General features: G+C 35.2%; 1 protein-coding gene across 4 annotated transcripts; it reads right to left on the bottom strand.

The window, feature by feature from the left end:
* Positions 1–2,020: 2,020 nt before the first annotated feature.
* On the bottom strand, positions 2,021–11,738 carry LOC108050864 (choline kinase alpha). Of its 4 annotated transcripts, none has more exons than XM_044459972.1 (8): positions 11,423–11,738; positions 6,850–6,956; positions 5,861–6,206; positions 5,637–5,789; positions 4,622–5,013; positions 4,231–4,299; positions 3,499–3,922; positions 2,021–2,835 (listed from the first exon to the last, which is right to left on the bottom strand). In XM_044459972.1, exons 1-8 carry the CDS (start codon positions 11,441–11,443, stop codon positions 2,773–2,775), a joined length of 1,575 nt encoding a protein of 524 aa, XP_044315907.1. In that variant the 5' UTR covers positions 11,444–11,738; the 3' UTR covers positions 2,021–2,772. The 4 variants fall into 4 exon arrangements, 3 of the variants coding, with proteins under 3 accessions (XP_044315907.1, XP_044315906.1, XP_016988250.1); XM_044459971.1 differs by lacking the exon at positions 11,423–11,738 and adding an exon at positions 7,366–7,647; XR_006417624.1 differs by lacking the exons at positions 2,021–2,835; positions 11,423–11,738 and adding exons at positions 3,997–4,090; positions 7,366–7,647 and having other exon boundaries at positions 3,820–3,922.
* Between the last annotated feature and the right edge of the window lie 680 nt (positions 11,739–12,418).

The raw sequence follows: 12,418 nt of genomic DNA, 5'->3' as shown, positions 1-12,418 counted from the left end.
CCTCAATCCTCGCTGACTTATTCACCAATAAATTTCACATCAGAACTTCTATTTGATTTTTATTTTATTTGATTTGATATTTTCTTGACCTGCGGTCAACAATCTTTGCACAAGAAATAATGACATCAATCGGGTTACGATAATTATTAGTTCTCAACAGACATCCAAGAACATGTGGCGGAGCAATTTAATTGTAATGCCAAGATGCAAGCTCTGTGTTTGCACCTGTGTTTAAAAAAAAATCCTTGTTTTCCTGTCAGAACCAGTTCGAGTTTGGCTGTGCCATTCCCGGAGACAAAAGCTTTGTATTGAATTTGCCCATGAAGGCGTATATTGCTTTTCATTATATAAAGTCCTGGCCAGCTAACTCCGAATGGATTCAAGAGCAATGCACAACCGCAATTCAAGGCACGGCAATGCTGGGACAAATAATCAGATGGCGGGAGGGAAAGTGGGTGATACGGACCTGCCTGATAAGCATTGCTAAATGGTCCTTCTGGCCATTTGTTTCTGTCTGATATATTCCGTTTCTGCTGCATTAATTAAGGATGCCTGGCATTATCGGTTGGCTGGTACTGTTTTGACAATTCTTGGAGTGCAGTTCATTGTGTTTTGAATTAATGTCAAAGTGTTCCAGTAATTGGGCTGTGCCTTTAATCCAAAAATTAAACTGATATTTGGCCTCATGTCAGCTTATTTTCTTGATTAAGTGGTGTCAATAAATCTGCTTTAACATCTTTGCGTGCGCAACACCACAGGAAGTCATTCAGACAAGAAAAATAACTCTTAAGGGGCTATATACCTCTTTCATTTTCAAAAAATCTAAAAATTTTTTTGATTTATCTTAAAGAACAACTTCATGAGAACATTTCCCCAAATTTTCATAGAGTTTTGAGCAGTAGAAAAAAAGTTACAGCGCTCCTAGCCGCGCGCCTCGTCCCCGCCCAAACCCAAACTTGAAACTTTAAACGCGAATATCTCGAAATGGTGTTTTTTGAAAAATGACTGCGGTGATATGGACTGGCGAAAAACTACTGAACCGATTTTCTTCAAATTTTTTTTTAAATGTGCGCAATGAATTTTATAAGTACTTGAACGATCGATATTTTATGTAAAAATTTGTATTTCGCCGAAATAGATAATGCGTAAATAGATAATGCGTAATGCGTAATCGTTTTTTAAACGATCGTTCAAATATAGGATATTACTCTAAAGTAATAAAATATTTTTATTTTTACGGTTTTGGTTGACCCGTTCGTCCTGGGAATTTATCACCGCAAGGCTCTTCCAAAAAAAGGAGTTTAAGGGAAACAGCCACCCCTTAAAAACTATTAAATATTTTTTCATAAATTTTTGCATAAACATTGTCAACAATCTAAACTTTCAGAATAATCATTCATTTAATAAAAAAAATTGTTACTTACATAAAAAATCCAAACTTTTCTATTTTTTCGACAAAAAAAGGTATATACCCCTTAAGACTCCGTGAAAAACTAACGTGTAATACAAGAAATGTTTAAAAAAGGTTTTTTTATTATTATAACAAAAAAACAGTTTTTGTCAAACTCAGTTTTAGCGATAATATCCACGATTGATGGAAATTGCTGGCCACCAAAATTAGCAATCGCGGATACCAAAACACGGCGTTCATTGAATGTGCGTCGATAATATAATACTGAATGTAATTGTTTAGCCAAGGACTTTGATTAGTTTTATTAAAAAATACTACTGACGCAATGTTCATCTATATCTATATCAACGATGGCTTTCAAAATTCCACTTTTATTTGGCCGCTGTTGAACGCTTAAAAGTCTATGAATCGATTTATTTTTCTGGATCGGAAGCTGTCTGAGGATAACAAATGGAACTTGAATACCGTTTATAACAACCCCGCGAATTTTGTAAAAAAAATGTCCAATATTGCTCATTAAAAATATTATAATTCAACCCAAAATCTTAAATCTTCGGGTCAAACCAAAATGTCTTCCTCCGAAACTTTCCCTTAGCAGAAAAACGCATATTTCAGTTTTTAAAATTGATTTATTTATTTATAAAAAATAGACGAAAAATATTTAAACTTCTAAAAACATACAATTAGTTTCTAATAAGGAATATGGGATTGTTAGGTAGGTACATAAAAAACACATGATTGTTGATTGATTTTGGTAAAAAGTTGTACTAAGCTTTTAGTGTATAGAAGAAACCTGGTGTTGACTGGTGCGTACAATGCCAATTAATACTTAGATACGGAAGTAATTTTTGAAATTAAAAACATAAAAATTCGAATAAGAAATAAATTCGAAAGTTATTAAGTTTATGTTTGCGTATAGAGCATAAATATAATTCATAAAATAGTAAAATGAACCTGCGTGAATTATAATTATTAGGGATGAGCCGGGTACTGCATGTAATACTTTCGATCGAATCTGTTGGTAGAGGGACAATTCCAACCCAAAACTGTTGTAGTTGTTTTATCTGTCATCTGTCTCACGGAATAATCACAGCAACATTGGTATTATGCTTTTTTTTAGCTTTATCAATTCTAATTAGCTAATTTTTCTATACAATAATAAGTTAGTCTTTCTGAATGCAATATTGAAGTAGTGTAATAACCGTGTTGTTTGCCAACTGGGTAAAACTGCTGTCATTTTTAAACGAGGACAATGGCAGGCGGAGAGAACAGGGACTTAATTGTTAAAGGTCACTTAAGTACGGTTCTAATTCGATTTAAGTGAAGGTTGTGAATATGTGAACCTTTATTAACAATTGCCCTCATTTCGCCAGATATGCAGCCTTTAACTTTTGATATTCAAGAATTCGAGCGATTCCATACTCCTGAAAATAAAACAAAAATCTGAATGAATATATTGATTACTAGAAAGATAAAGGATTAAATTTTCAAATATATTTCAAGGAAGGAAGCAAACTTCGGCAAGCCGAAGCTTATATTTATTCCAAAACGTCTACATTTCAATTTGTATGCCTATATTACTAAAAGCAAGGAAGCGTAATTCTGATATAGTAAATAATTACTATAACTCAAAGGAATATTTTGATAAATAGAAAAACAGCAAACTACAATTTTTTAAAATACATTTTTTTTCAATTTTTTTTTTTGCGAGCTATATGATATAGACGTCCGCTTTTAATTTTATTAAAACCGTAATTCCATAGTATTTAAATATTATTAAATCCAGAAAAACAAAAATATTAAAAACAACGAAGTCATACTTTTTAAAATTTTTTTTCCGATTGCTAATATACTACCTGACTAATATACTACCTGCAATAAAAAGGACAACTTTTAAGAAAGTTTCAAGCAGAAACCTTTAAAACTGAGGGACTAGTTTCCGTAGAAACGGACGGACATGGTTAGATCGACTCTAATGATCAAGAATATATATACTTTAGAGACGGGAACGTCTCCTTCACTGCGTTGCAAACGTTTGAATGAAATCATAATACCCCCCGCAAGGGTATAATAACCTATGTACTCACCCAATAACCAAACTCAATAGCCGATGTCACATTGATCACAGACCACAGGCTCCAGAACAGATGCGACAGCATTGTAAAGAACTGGATCTCGGCATCCACTTTGTCCAGCTCCTGGCCAGTGGGATTGTAGTTCTCATCATCGTGGTACTTCTTTAGATAGTTCACAATGAAGTCGCGACGCTGCTGAACACTCGCACAATTGCTGGAGTTGTGGTAAAAGTAAGGGAACTGCGGATTGGTGTAGTCGAAGGTCCACTCAATGAAGTGATTGGCAAGATCATAGCCACGGTAGTTGTAGGCACAGTACTCAAAGTCAATGATAATAAGATCCGGCTCATTATCGGTTGTAAAGCTGGCATCAAGCGCCGAGTCATTCGTGGTGTCCAACTCTGGGCAAGGCGATGGAGAAACGCTGCGCGATTTGCTGTGTAGGACGAACAGATTTTGGTAATAGTTAGCACTAAATATATATCTTTCCAATTGAATGTCATGAAGAACCTGTATTTTGTTTTGCTTTGGCCAACAAATATATTGCATTTGACCAACACACACTTTTTTAACTCAAATCACGACCGCAGCAAATTGGGGCCATCTAGAATTGTAGATAGTTTTAAACGGGTCTGGTGAGCAGAGACTTACGACTAAAGGGCCAATGATAAGTAGTTGCTGGTTAGCAGGCCACAACAAAACAACGGGTTAGCAGATTACTAATTTCTCGAGAATTGTACTTACTATGTCTCCGGTTCCGAAATGTTGCTGTTGCCATCAAGGCTGTCGCCCAAAGTTTCGTCGAAATTGGATCTGTGACATATTTAAAATATTTATGTCATTAAACGTAAAAGTAAAATTAACAGAAATTTACTAAACTAATTTTCCGTTTTTTTGTTCTTTTGGGCTAAAAAAAACTTTGTCAAGGGTTGATGGAATATATTTTTAAACACAATTTTAACAACATTATTAATAAAACATAAGCACCTCATTTTAATATTACAGCTATTGGATACAGTATTTAAAACAAAATTATATTATGTTATATGAAAAAAAGTCTCTTTTAACTTAACATTGGTTTCGAAAGAACTTCCTTGACTAATCTTAAATTCTAATTTAATGTGACTTAACCTACCTCAAACTACTAATTGACTCCCGCGGCGTGCGGTCGTTTTGACCAACTGGCGGCTGACGCAGCAGTATGTTTCCCTCCTGAAGGTCATTGTGGCAAAACACAACTGGATATTCACCCTCATTGATAATCGATCTCATCCAGGCGATCTCTTGCACATAGTCAAAGGTCTGCATCAGATCCATTTGCTTTTCCATTACTGAGGATTTCGGATTTGATTGAACATTGCCTTTCACAATGGCCTCCAAGCCTGTCACCCAACGCTGCATACAGTTCCATATCCAATCCGGTTCCTTCGACATGGGGATATTGAGGCTATGTATCTCGCCCATTTTCTCAGCCACTTTCATTAATATGCGTTGCTCTCCCAATTCCGCAGTGGTCAACGCACGTGCCTAAGTGACAGATTAAAATAAATTAAATACAAGTTTAAGTATTATTGGTTTATATCATATACCGGCGTGGTAAAAATCTTTTTAACCGGCAGTCCATTAAATTTCGGTTGGAAATAATTTCTGTGGAACAAAAAGGTTTCTAAATAATTTGAACTGTTTGCTGTGAAAATGTACCCTTTGCATTTCACACAAAAGTTTGCATCGCGAAGAAATCACCGATACTATATGAGATCTATATAGCAGAGTCTATATAGGAGAGTCGGTCTAACCATGTCCATCAGTCTGCCGTCCGTCCCTACTCAAAATAGCCGCTCACTTTTAAAATTATCTGTATGAAACTTTCCAAAAGTCTTCTTACTTTTGGAGGTTACTACTTATAGGTCGGAATGGGCCAGTTCGGGCGACCACATGGTAAATAAATGCTATTATCAAGCTTTTACTTTATATATACATATACAACTTTAAGTTAATTTATTACCTTGAGCCATTTGAAGCTCGATTTACATCTCTTCAATATTGTTATTGAAGGCAATAAGGCATATAATTTTTTAATTTAGACCAAAAAATAAATATTTTCCAACAATAATATTGCGAAGAAGTCTACGTTTATATCCCCAACATACCGGAATATATTGCTCGATGCGTCCGCCGGGAAAGATACCGTGCAGCTTGGGTCCGAAGTTCCGCTCACTGAGCAGGGCAAACACCACGGACTCTGTGATCATGCTCTCCAGCGCGTGATCGCCGTGGGTCTGGCCATAGATGCGCAGCAGGACCTGTAGATGTAAGTCAATGGCAAAGGATTAGGTTCATTCCAGGGAGCCAGGTTTTGCAGGAAATGACCTACCTCACGGGGTTCCTGTTTGGGGGCGTGCAATCGTTTCAACAAACTCGAGTCGCGACTATCGCTATCGAACCGCTGACGCTTGTGTGCCTGTTTGGCGCTAGTCGCTGCGTCGTCATCATCGTCGTCGTTATTTTCCAATTCCGTGGTCAACGTTGTCACGCCTTCCAACTTGGCCACCTCCGAATCGTCGCGTGTTAAGACGATTCCATTATTGGATAAAGTACCGGTGGCTATGACGTTTTTGCCGACGTTGACGTTTGCTTGCTGGTGTTGTGGTTCCTCCTGCTCATCGAAGTCATCCAAGTCGGGGAGACTTACGTAATACAAGAAGTTTGACAGACCACCACTGCAACCAAAAAGGGGTGATTAATTTGTGGTGAAAAAAGTCTCCTAGTTTGTATAAGAAAGAAAGTAATAGTCGGTAAGCCAAAGTATGTATATGCTTAAGAACAATGAAGCTATAACGATTTTAAGATCAACTTTTCGATCGTTCCTATGCCAGCTATATATTATATAGTAGATCAATTAATATTAAAGTTTCTATATCTCGGATTATTATGTTTAAAAAAAACCGGCAATCCGATGTTAGTCGTCCGATTTTTATAAAAGTTCAACCGTAATTCTAAAATCGTTACAAAATCGTTCTTAAAGTATATGGGTAAATATGTTAAGAAACAGCGAAGTTATAACATTATTTCCATTTATAATCAATTGTTCCTTTGGCTATATGACTATATGATCGTTTGATTTGTATAAAACTAAAACCGTATTTCTGAAATTGCTTACAAAAATACTAAATCTCGAAGTATTAGATATATGTTAAGAAACAACGAAATAATAATTATTTATTTTTCCTTTTTTTCCCAGATAATACCTATGAGAGCTATATATAGCTTACTTATTTTCTACCTGCTACAGACTTTTTCCAAAGTTTCATTCAAAAAGCTGTAAAACTGCAATAAATTTGATTTTTGTAATAATATCTTTACCTTATACGTTTGACCACCAAATTCTCGGGAGTAACCACTTTCCAACGTCCGGTTAGATAGTCCCGGCAAATGCGAGCGGCCGCATGTCGAATTTCCTCAAGGGTGGCCTAGGGGTGAGAGAGGGTTGTGATGGTAAAGGGAAGAAACTATTAATGAAAAAATAAATCTACAGAAAAAAATAACAAAGAGAGGAAAACCGATGGCGAGCTGTGAAATCGACAAAACAGTTTGCCTAGGCGAACTAAAAATAACAAAAGAACTGCAGATACGAAAATGCATGTGGAATTAGAGGCGCAGACAAGCAAAATAAAACATATTGATTAAATATCTCAAGGCAATAAAAGGAAATTTCAAGTTAATTGTGATTGGTTACACAAAAAAATAGGGAACTACAAGAAAATACACCAATCGATAGTTCTAAAGTTAGATTTTGAAATTATATAATATTTTTAAATTTATAAATCTCTTTAAGGATCAACTAACAATGAAATGTTAAATACTTAAAAATGGGCTTACATTGCGTTTAAAATGTTGCCAGATATTATCATAGTTGCACCGTTTGCTCAAACAACAGTTTTGATCTATAATGTCCTGCTGATGGCGACGTTTAAGTGCTTTGTTGTTGCTACGATTTCGCTGTCTCATGCTACGCGTAGTGTATGCAAATGTTTAAGTACTATATGAAATAAATTGTGATAACTAAATGTGGAAAAAGAAGGCACTCAGGAAGTCTTGTGGTTGGGCTCAGGTCTAAGCGAAAAGTAGTTCCCAGCTGGGCGCACAAAAACAAACTGACTCATCGTTACAAGACCAAGGCCCAGGGGTAGCCGAAATAGAAATACTCTCCGTACTGCACCGCTCTCGCTCTCTCGGCGGCGGTGATGGCCTTTGCACCACCACTATGAGCCAAGGCGCCACCCCCTCCGACCGATTGCCACTGTAAACATATGTTTACCTTATATACGGATAGGTAGAAATCGAAAAAAGATTTCGCTCACTGAGATTTTCAACAGATGTTCGTCCGCGATGGCAGGTAAAAGCAGTGGGGAAATTTGACCGTTTTTAAGGTTCGATTTGTAGTTTTTCACACTCTGTTATGGCATTGAACAGATAAGATTAATACTTAACTACGCACCTGTTAGTAATCTACAACTCTTTATATATTTAGGCCTATGGTGGCGTTGACATGGTTAAGTACATCTAATTGTTGCTATATATCCAATCAAATTGGACGCCGACTGGTTCGATGAGGCCTATGGTACATTAATTCAGATACTTTTCATAAGTGGTAGTCCAAAATTAATATATGTTAACTTTATTTTGAATATATATTTTGTCAGTAAACATTAGCTGTTTGAGGTAAACAAATGTGTCATGTTTTTTTAAGAGGCTAATAATTACTATATTATTATTTTTAATTTATTTTAAAAAAATAATAATAAGATAAGCTCATTTGTTTGCCATTAAATTAAAGGGAAATATTTATTAAATGATGGAATCAAAAAAATAATAAGGTAATTTAAATATTTGGTTTAAATATAAAAAAAACTTTCATATATTTTCGAAAACACCAGAATCATCTTGATATGGACCATACTTAAACGGAAGCAGCAAAATCTCTCGCTTAGTCCATGGAATTTTCCACGCAGCCTGTTATGATAGGCATGAAAATCTTCCACTCAAGATTTTGAAATGTATGTTAAGCAGCAAGACGCACAACACACATACTCTTATCGGCCAGTTTTGATTGTTCATATTTCCCAAGCTGTAGTTTTGTTTTCCTCGCTCGGAAGAAGTGAAAAAAATAAACAAACAAGTGCGAACAAAGATACAATTTGTATTGTTCTTTTCAACGATATGGGTAAAGCCTAGTATCCAGATCGAAAAACGATTACGCTAGCGTAAAAACTTTAATCTTTCCAGTGTGACCAGAATTTCGAGAGTTCATCGGATTTAAGCGTGCTACGGTCGTACTGTAAATCAGCTGGGTTTGTTGACAAGCAGTTAGAATTCAAATATCGTATTTGCGGGAAAGAGCCTTTAAAAGATATTATCAAATACCTTGTCAAGACAAGTCTGCCGCTGTACAAAGAAATTGAAAAACAATACAATTTACATTTAACAGTTGTTTTTTTAAATTTACTGATAATTATTTGCTAATTTAAAGTTCATAGCTGCACTTTTATTGTGTTTTTTCGTACATTCTGGACCTAAAAAACATTTTGCTCTGACAAGAGGCACCCGAGATAGTATTAATGTTATTTTGTCTTCACATGTAAACACCTGCAATCGACTTTTGCGAGTTTTTTGAGTTTTTCCCTCCATTTCTTATAATGTTCAGTGAGAAGCGCAAGCCAAAAGATTAAATTTTTTAATATTTTCCGCTAGGGTTCACCCAAAGTTAATTTCCGCAGACTGGCAACGCTATGGAATTTTCTGGTATTTTTTTCGTCGATCAGGAGACCGACGTGAAAAAAAGGCCCGACGAAAAGTGAACGCCAGCTGTTTGCCTCTCGCTCTCTCTCATGACTGGCGTACGGTTTTCGTCGATCTGGATACTAGGCTTAAATGTAAAACTGATAACTCTGTGCAACACCAACGATTAAGATTAATGAAAGTATTATTTATTAATGGATATAGCTGTGCTTAATTCGTGTTTGGTTTAAAAAAAAACGTTTCAGGAAAATCGCCAACCAAAACGACCACATTTCTTAGTTTCTTAATGGCTTAATACATTTTATTAGGCAGTTCCTGGGCCATAAAATGTTGCGTACTTATCAGCAAACTATTATATAAAGATAACCAAATACTCAAACTATGTAGGCATTTCTTAATTGATAAGCCAAACAACCAAAAAATAAAATTCAATTGATTAAATTTTGCAAACTTAGCTTGATAGCCCATGTGATTTTGGACCGCACACGTCATATTGGCATCGAATTCTCCTAGAAACAAACAACGGGCATTCTAAACTGAATCCGGGAAGGATAATTTTTAATCTTTGCAATAAATTTAACTTTCTAATAAATCAACATGTTTCGATTTGATAAGTGAAAAACACGTGAATTCATGACTTGATTTATGGGCACTTGTTGATGGTTAGATCTTATCTATTGCAATCAAGATACCATAAATAATAAACAATAAGTGGCGTTTAGTATTCCCATATAATGAGTATTTAATGATACTCAAAATTTAAGGCTTAAATTGGAGAGCCGTGGAAATTGCAAATTGCAAATATAACGCAATAGGAAAAACCCAATTATAAAAACCCAGTCTATAGTTCCATTTTTAAAAATACGCTTAATGACACTCTATTTACTGATAAAACTTACAGTGGTGCTAATGAGATTATTAACACATACGTACATATGTATAAAATTATTTACATATAAGCTTAGTCATTTATTCGTGTATACAAAAAGCTTTATAAACCTAGTAAATTACCCACAATAGATCAATTAAAAAAACATATGCGACCTTATCAGAATTAGGGCTTAAATATAGACGTGTCGATAAAAACAAGAACTTTTAAGATTTTTATCTACTAACGCTGACGTCATTGTTACGCATTTTAATCTTAATTTCCTAATAACTTAATAATTGTTTGTGAGCGTTATATATGTACAAAATGGGGATTCCAATTTCCTGCTAACATTATTTTCAACAAAAAGTCCCTACAAGTAAATGGTATTGAATTATTGGCATAAATTATTATAATTTATCTTACTGCAATTGAGATGTTAACTGCGCAATGACAAAAACACGTGACTTTAACTGGTGGCTATCTAACCGCAACAAATTCATTCGGTCATATAATCTAGACTGGTCAGAACTCGCTTTTGAAAACCGGGTGACCCCACACGCGATTCAAAAATGAAATATACGAAATTACTATACGCCGTATTACTGATAAGATAGAATAAAATAGGGAGTCATTGCCCATTTACGAAGAAGTGATCCACGAGTGTCGATAAGAAACCTTTCTGTGTGATTGCGAATCAGACAGGGATCGTTGAAATTGTAAATGGAATGAGAATAAAGTAAGCACTCAAAGGCTGGAAGACAAGGCGCTGATTTAGTCATAATAAGTCAATGAACCATAAGAAGGACAATCTTATTTCAATTCATAAGAAAAACAACAAATCTTGAAGAATAACAATGTGAATAATGGAAACAATGGGAAAAAGGGGAGACAGAAAGAAAAGTCTTTTATTATGGTGCACAAAATTACGCTCAAATTTTAACCCACTTTAATCAATATATGTCTATGTCAATATACATATGTCTATATCTTTCAATATACAAAAAATAATACTAATTGTATTTAAATATTTAAAATGCGTAAGTAGATTTTAATATAATAGCTGGTACGGGACGTACAAAAATATTTAATTTAAAACAATTGTCAATAACAAGTACACTCCAGCAAACAGGTACGATGTGAATACGAAAAGCTTCCCACAGCGGTCTTTGGACGAAAGTTGCGGAAAAAAATGTTGGGAAAACACAAAGTTGCAAAATGCTGGGAAGAAAATGTGTAAGCGACGTCTGCGACTTTTGGCCTTCTTACCTTTTGTAGGTTCGTGGACATCGTCGTCCGCTCTTGCTTTATTAATGTTCGTTGGTAATTCCGGAACGTAGGCACTCACAAAAACACGGCGTCAGACAGCAACAATATGGAGCAACGAGCACGAGGTTAAAAGCACTTGAACGGATTGCTATTGGCCGTTGTTTCGACGTCACTTGGTATTAAATATAGTTGCAACAACAATGACAATATTGTATTATTAAGTACATGCGCGAATTTAGTCACATTTACTGCTTTGGTATCGGTTTCAACGCGTCTTCTTGCGAGAACGTTTCAGTTTCGACTGCTTAACACTCGCCGCCTTCGATCGGCGGCGGCAAGTATTAAAGCTTATTTTTAGTAGGACCAATGGTAGCGAGAGCGAGAGACGGCGAGCGCATTTCCAACTCTCTCCTTTGCCTCTTTTAGCGTTTCTTCTGCTATCTTATCAGTTGTTATTTTTGCAATACGATATGAATTTGATGAAGTCCAGAAAAATACAATTATTTTTAATTGCTTTAGAAACATTAATTTTGCATTTTAGGACTTCATATTTATTTCAAAATAATGTGTCAAATAAATGTATACAGAAATATGATAAAGGCTTAAAATGAAAAACAATTTGGAATTGTGCCCTGACAGCGATGTAAAACCTGTTTATTGTTTGCATTAGGTTAGATTTTTCCACTGTGGTTTTTCTAGGTCAAATACGATCAACTGCGTTTCGAAAATATATGTACAAAAGCTTTTCTGATGGATTCTCTAGATATTTCGTGACGAACGGCACGAGCGCCCCGCAGCCTAACCCTTCTGTACTGCTAATAATAAACAAAAGTTTTAAAAAGCCAATATTTTTCAATTTTAACTAAAAAATTTTTAAATATAGCTGCATTCTTTTATGTTTCATGTTATTTTTTCTTCTTTGTTATTTCCATTCTTTGTGTAGCCATTAAGTTGGTTGATCAACGCTTAAATAAATATAAGTACAAAATGCTTATG

The sequence above is a fragment of the Drosophila rhopaloa genome, unplaced genomic scaffold (assembly GCF_018152115.1).
Source record: "Drosophila rhopaloa isolate 14029-0021.01 unplaced genomic scaffold, ASM1815211v1 contig_2, whole genome shotgun sequence".
Lineage (NCBI taxonomy): Eukaryota > Metazoa > Arthropoda > Insecta > Diptera > Drosophilidae > Drosophila > Drosophila rhopaloa.
Note: the sequence above shows the minus strand (reverse complement) of the source record. Positions and strands in the feature narration are given on the sequence as shown.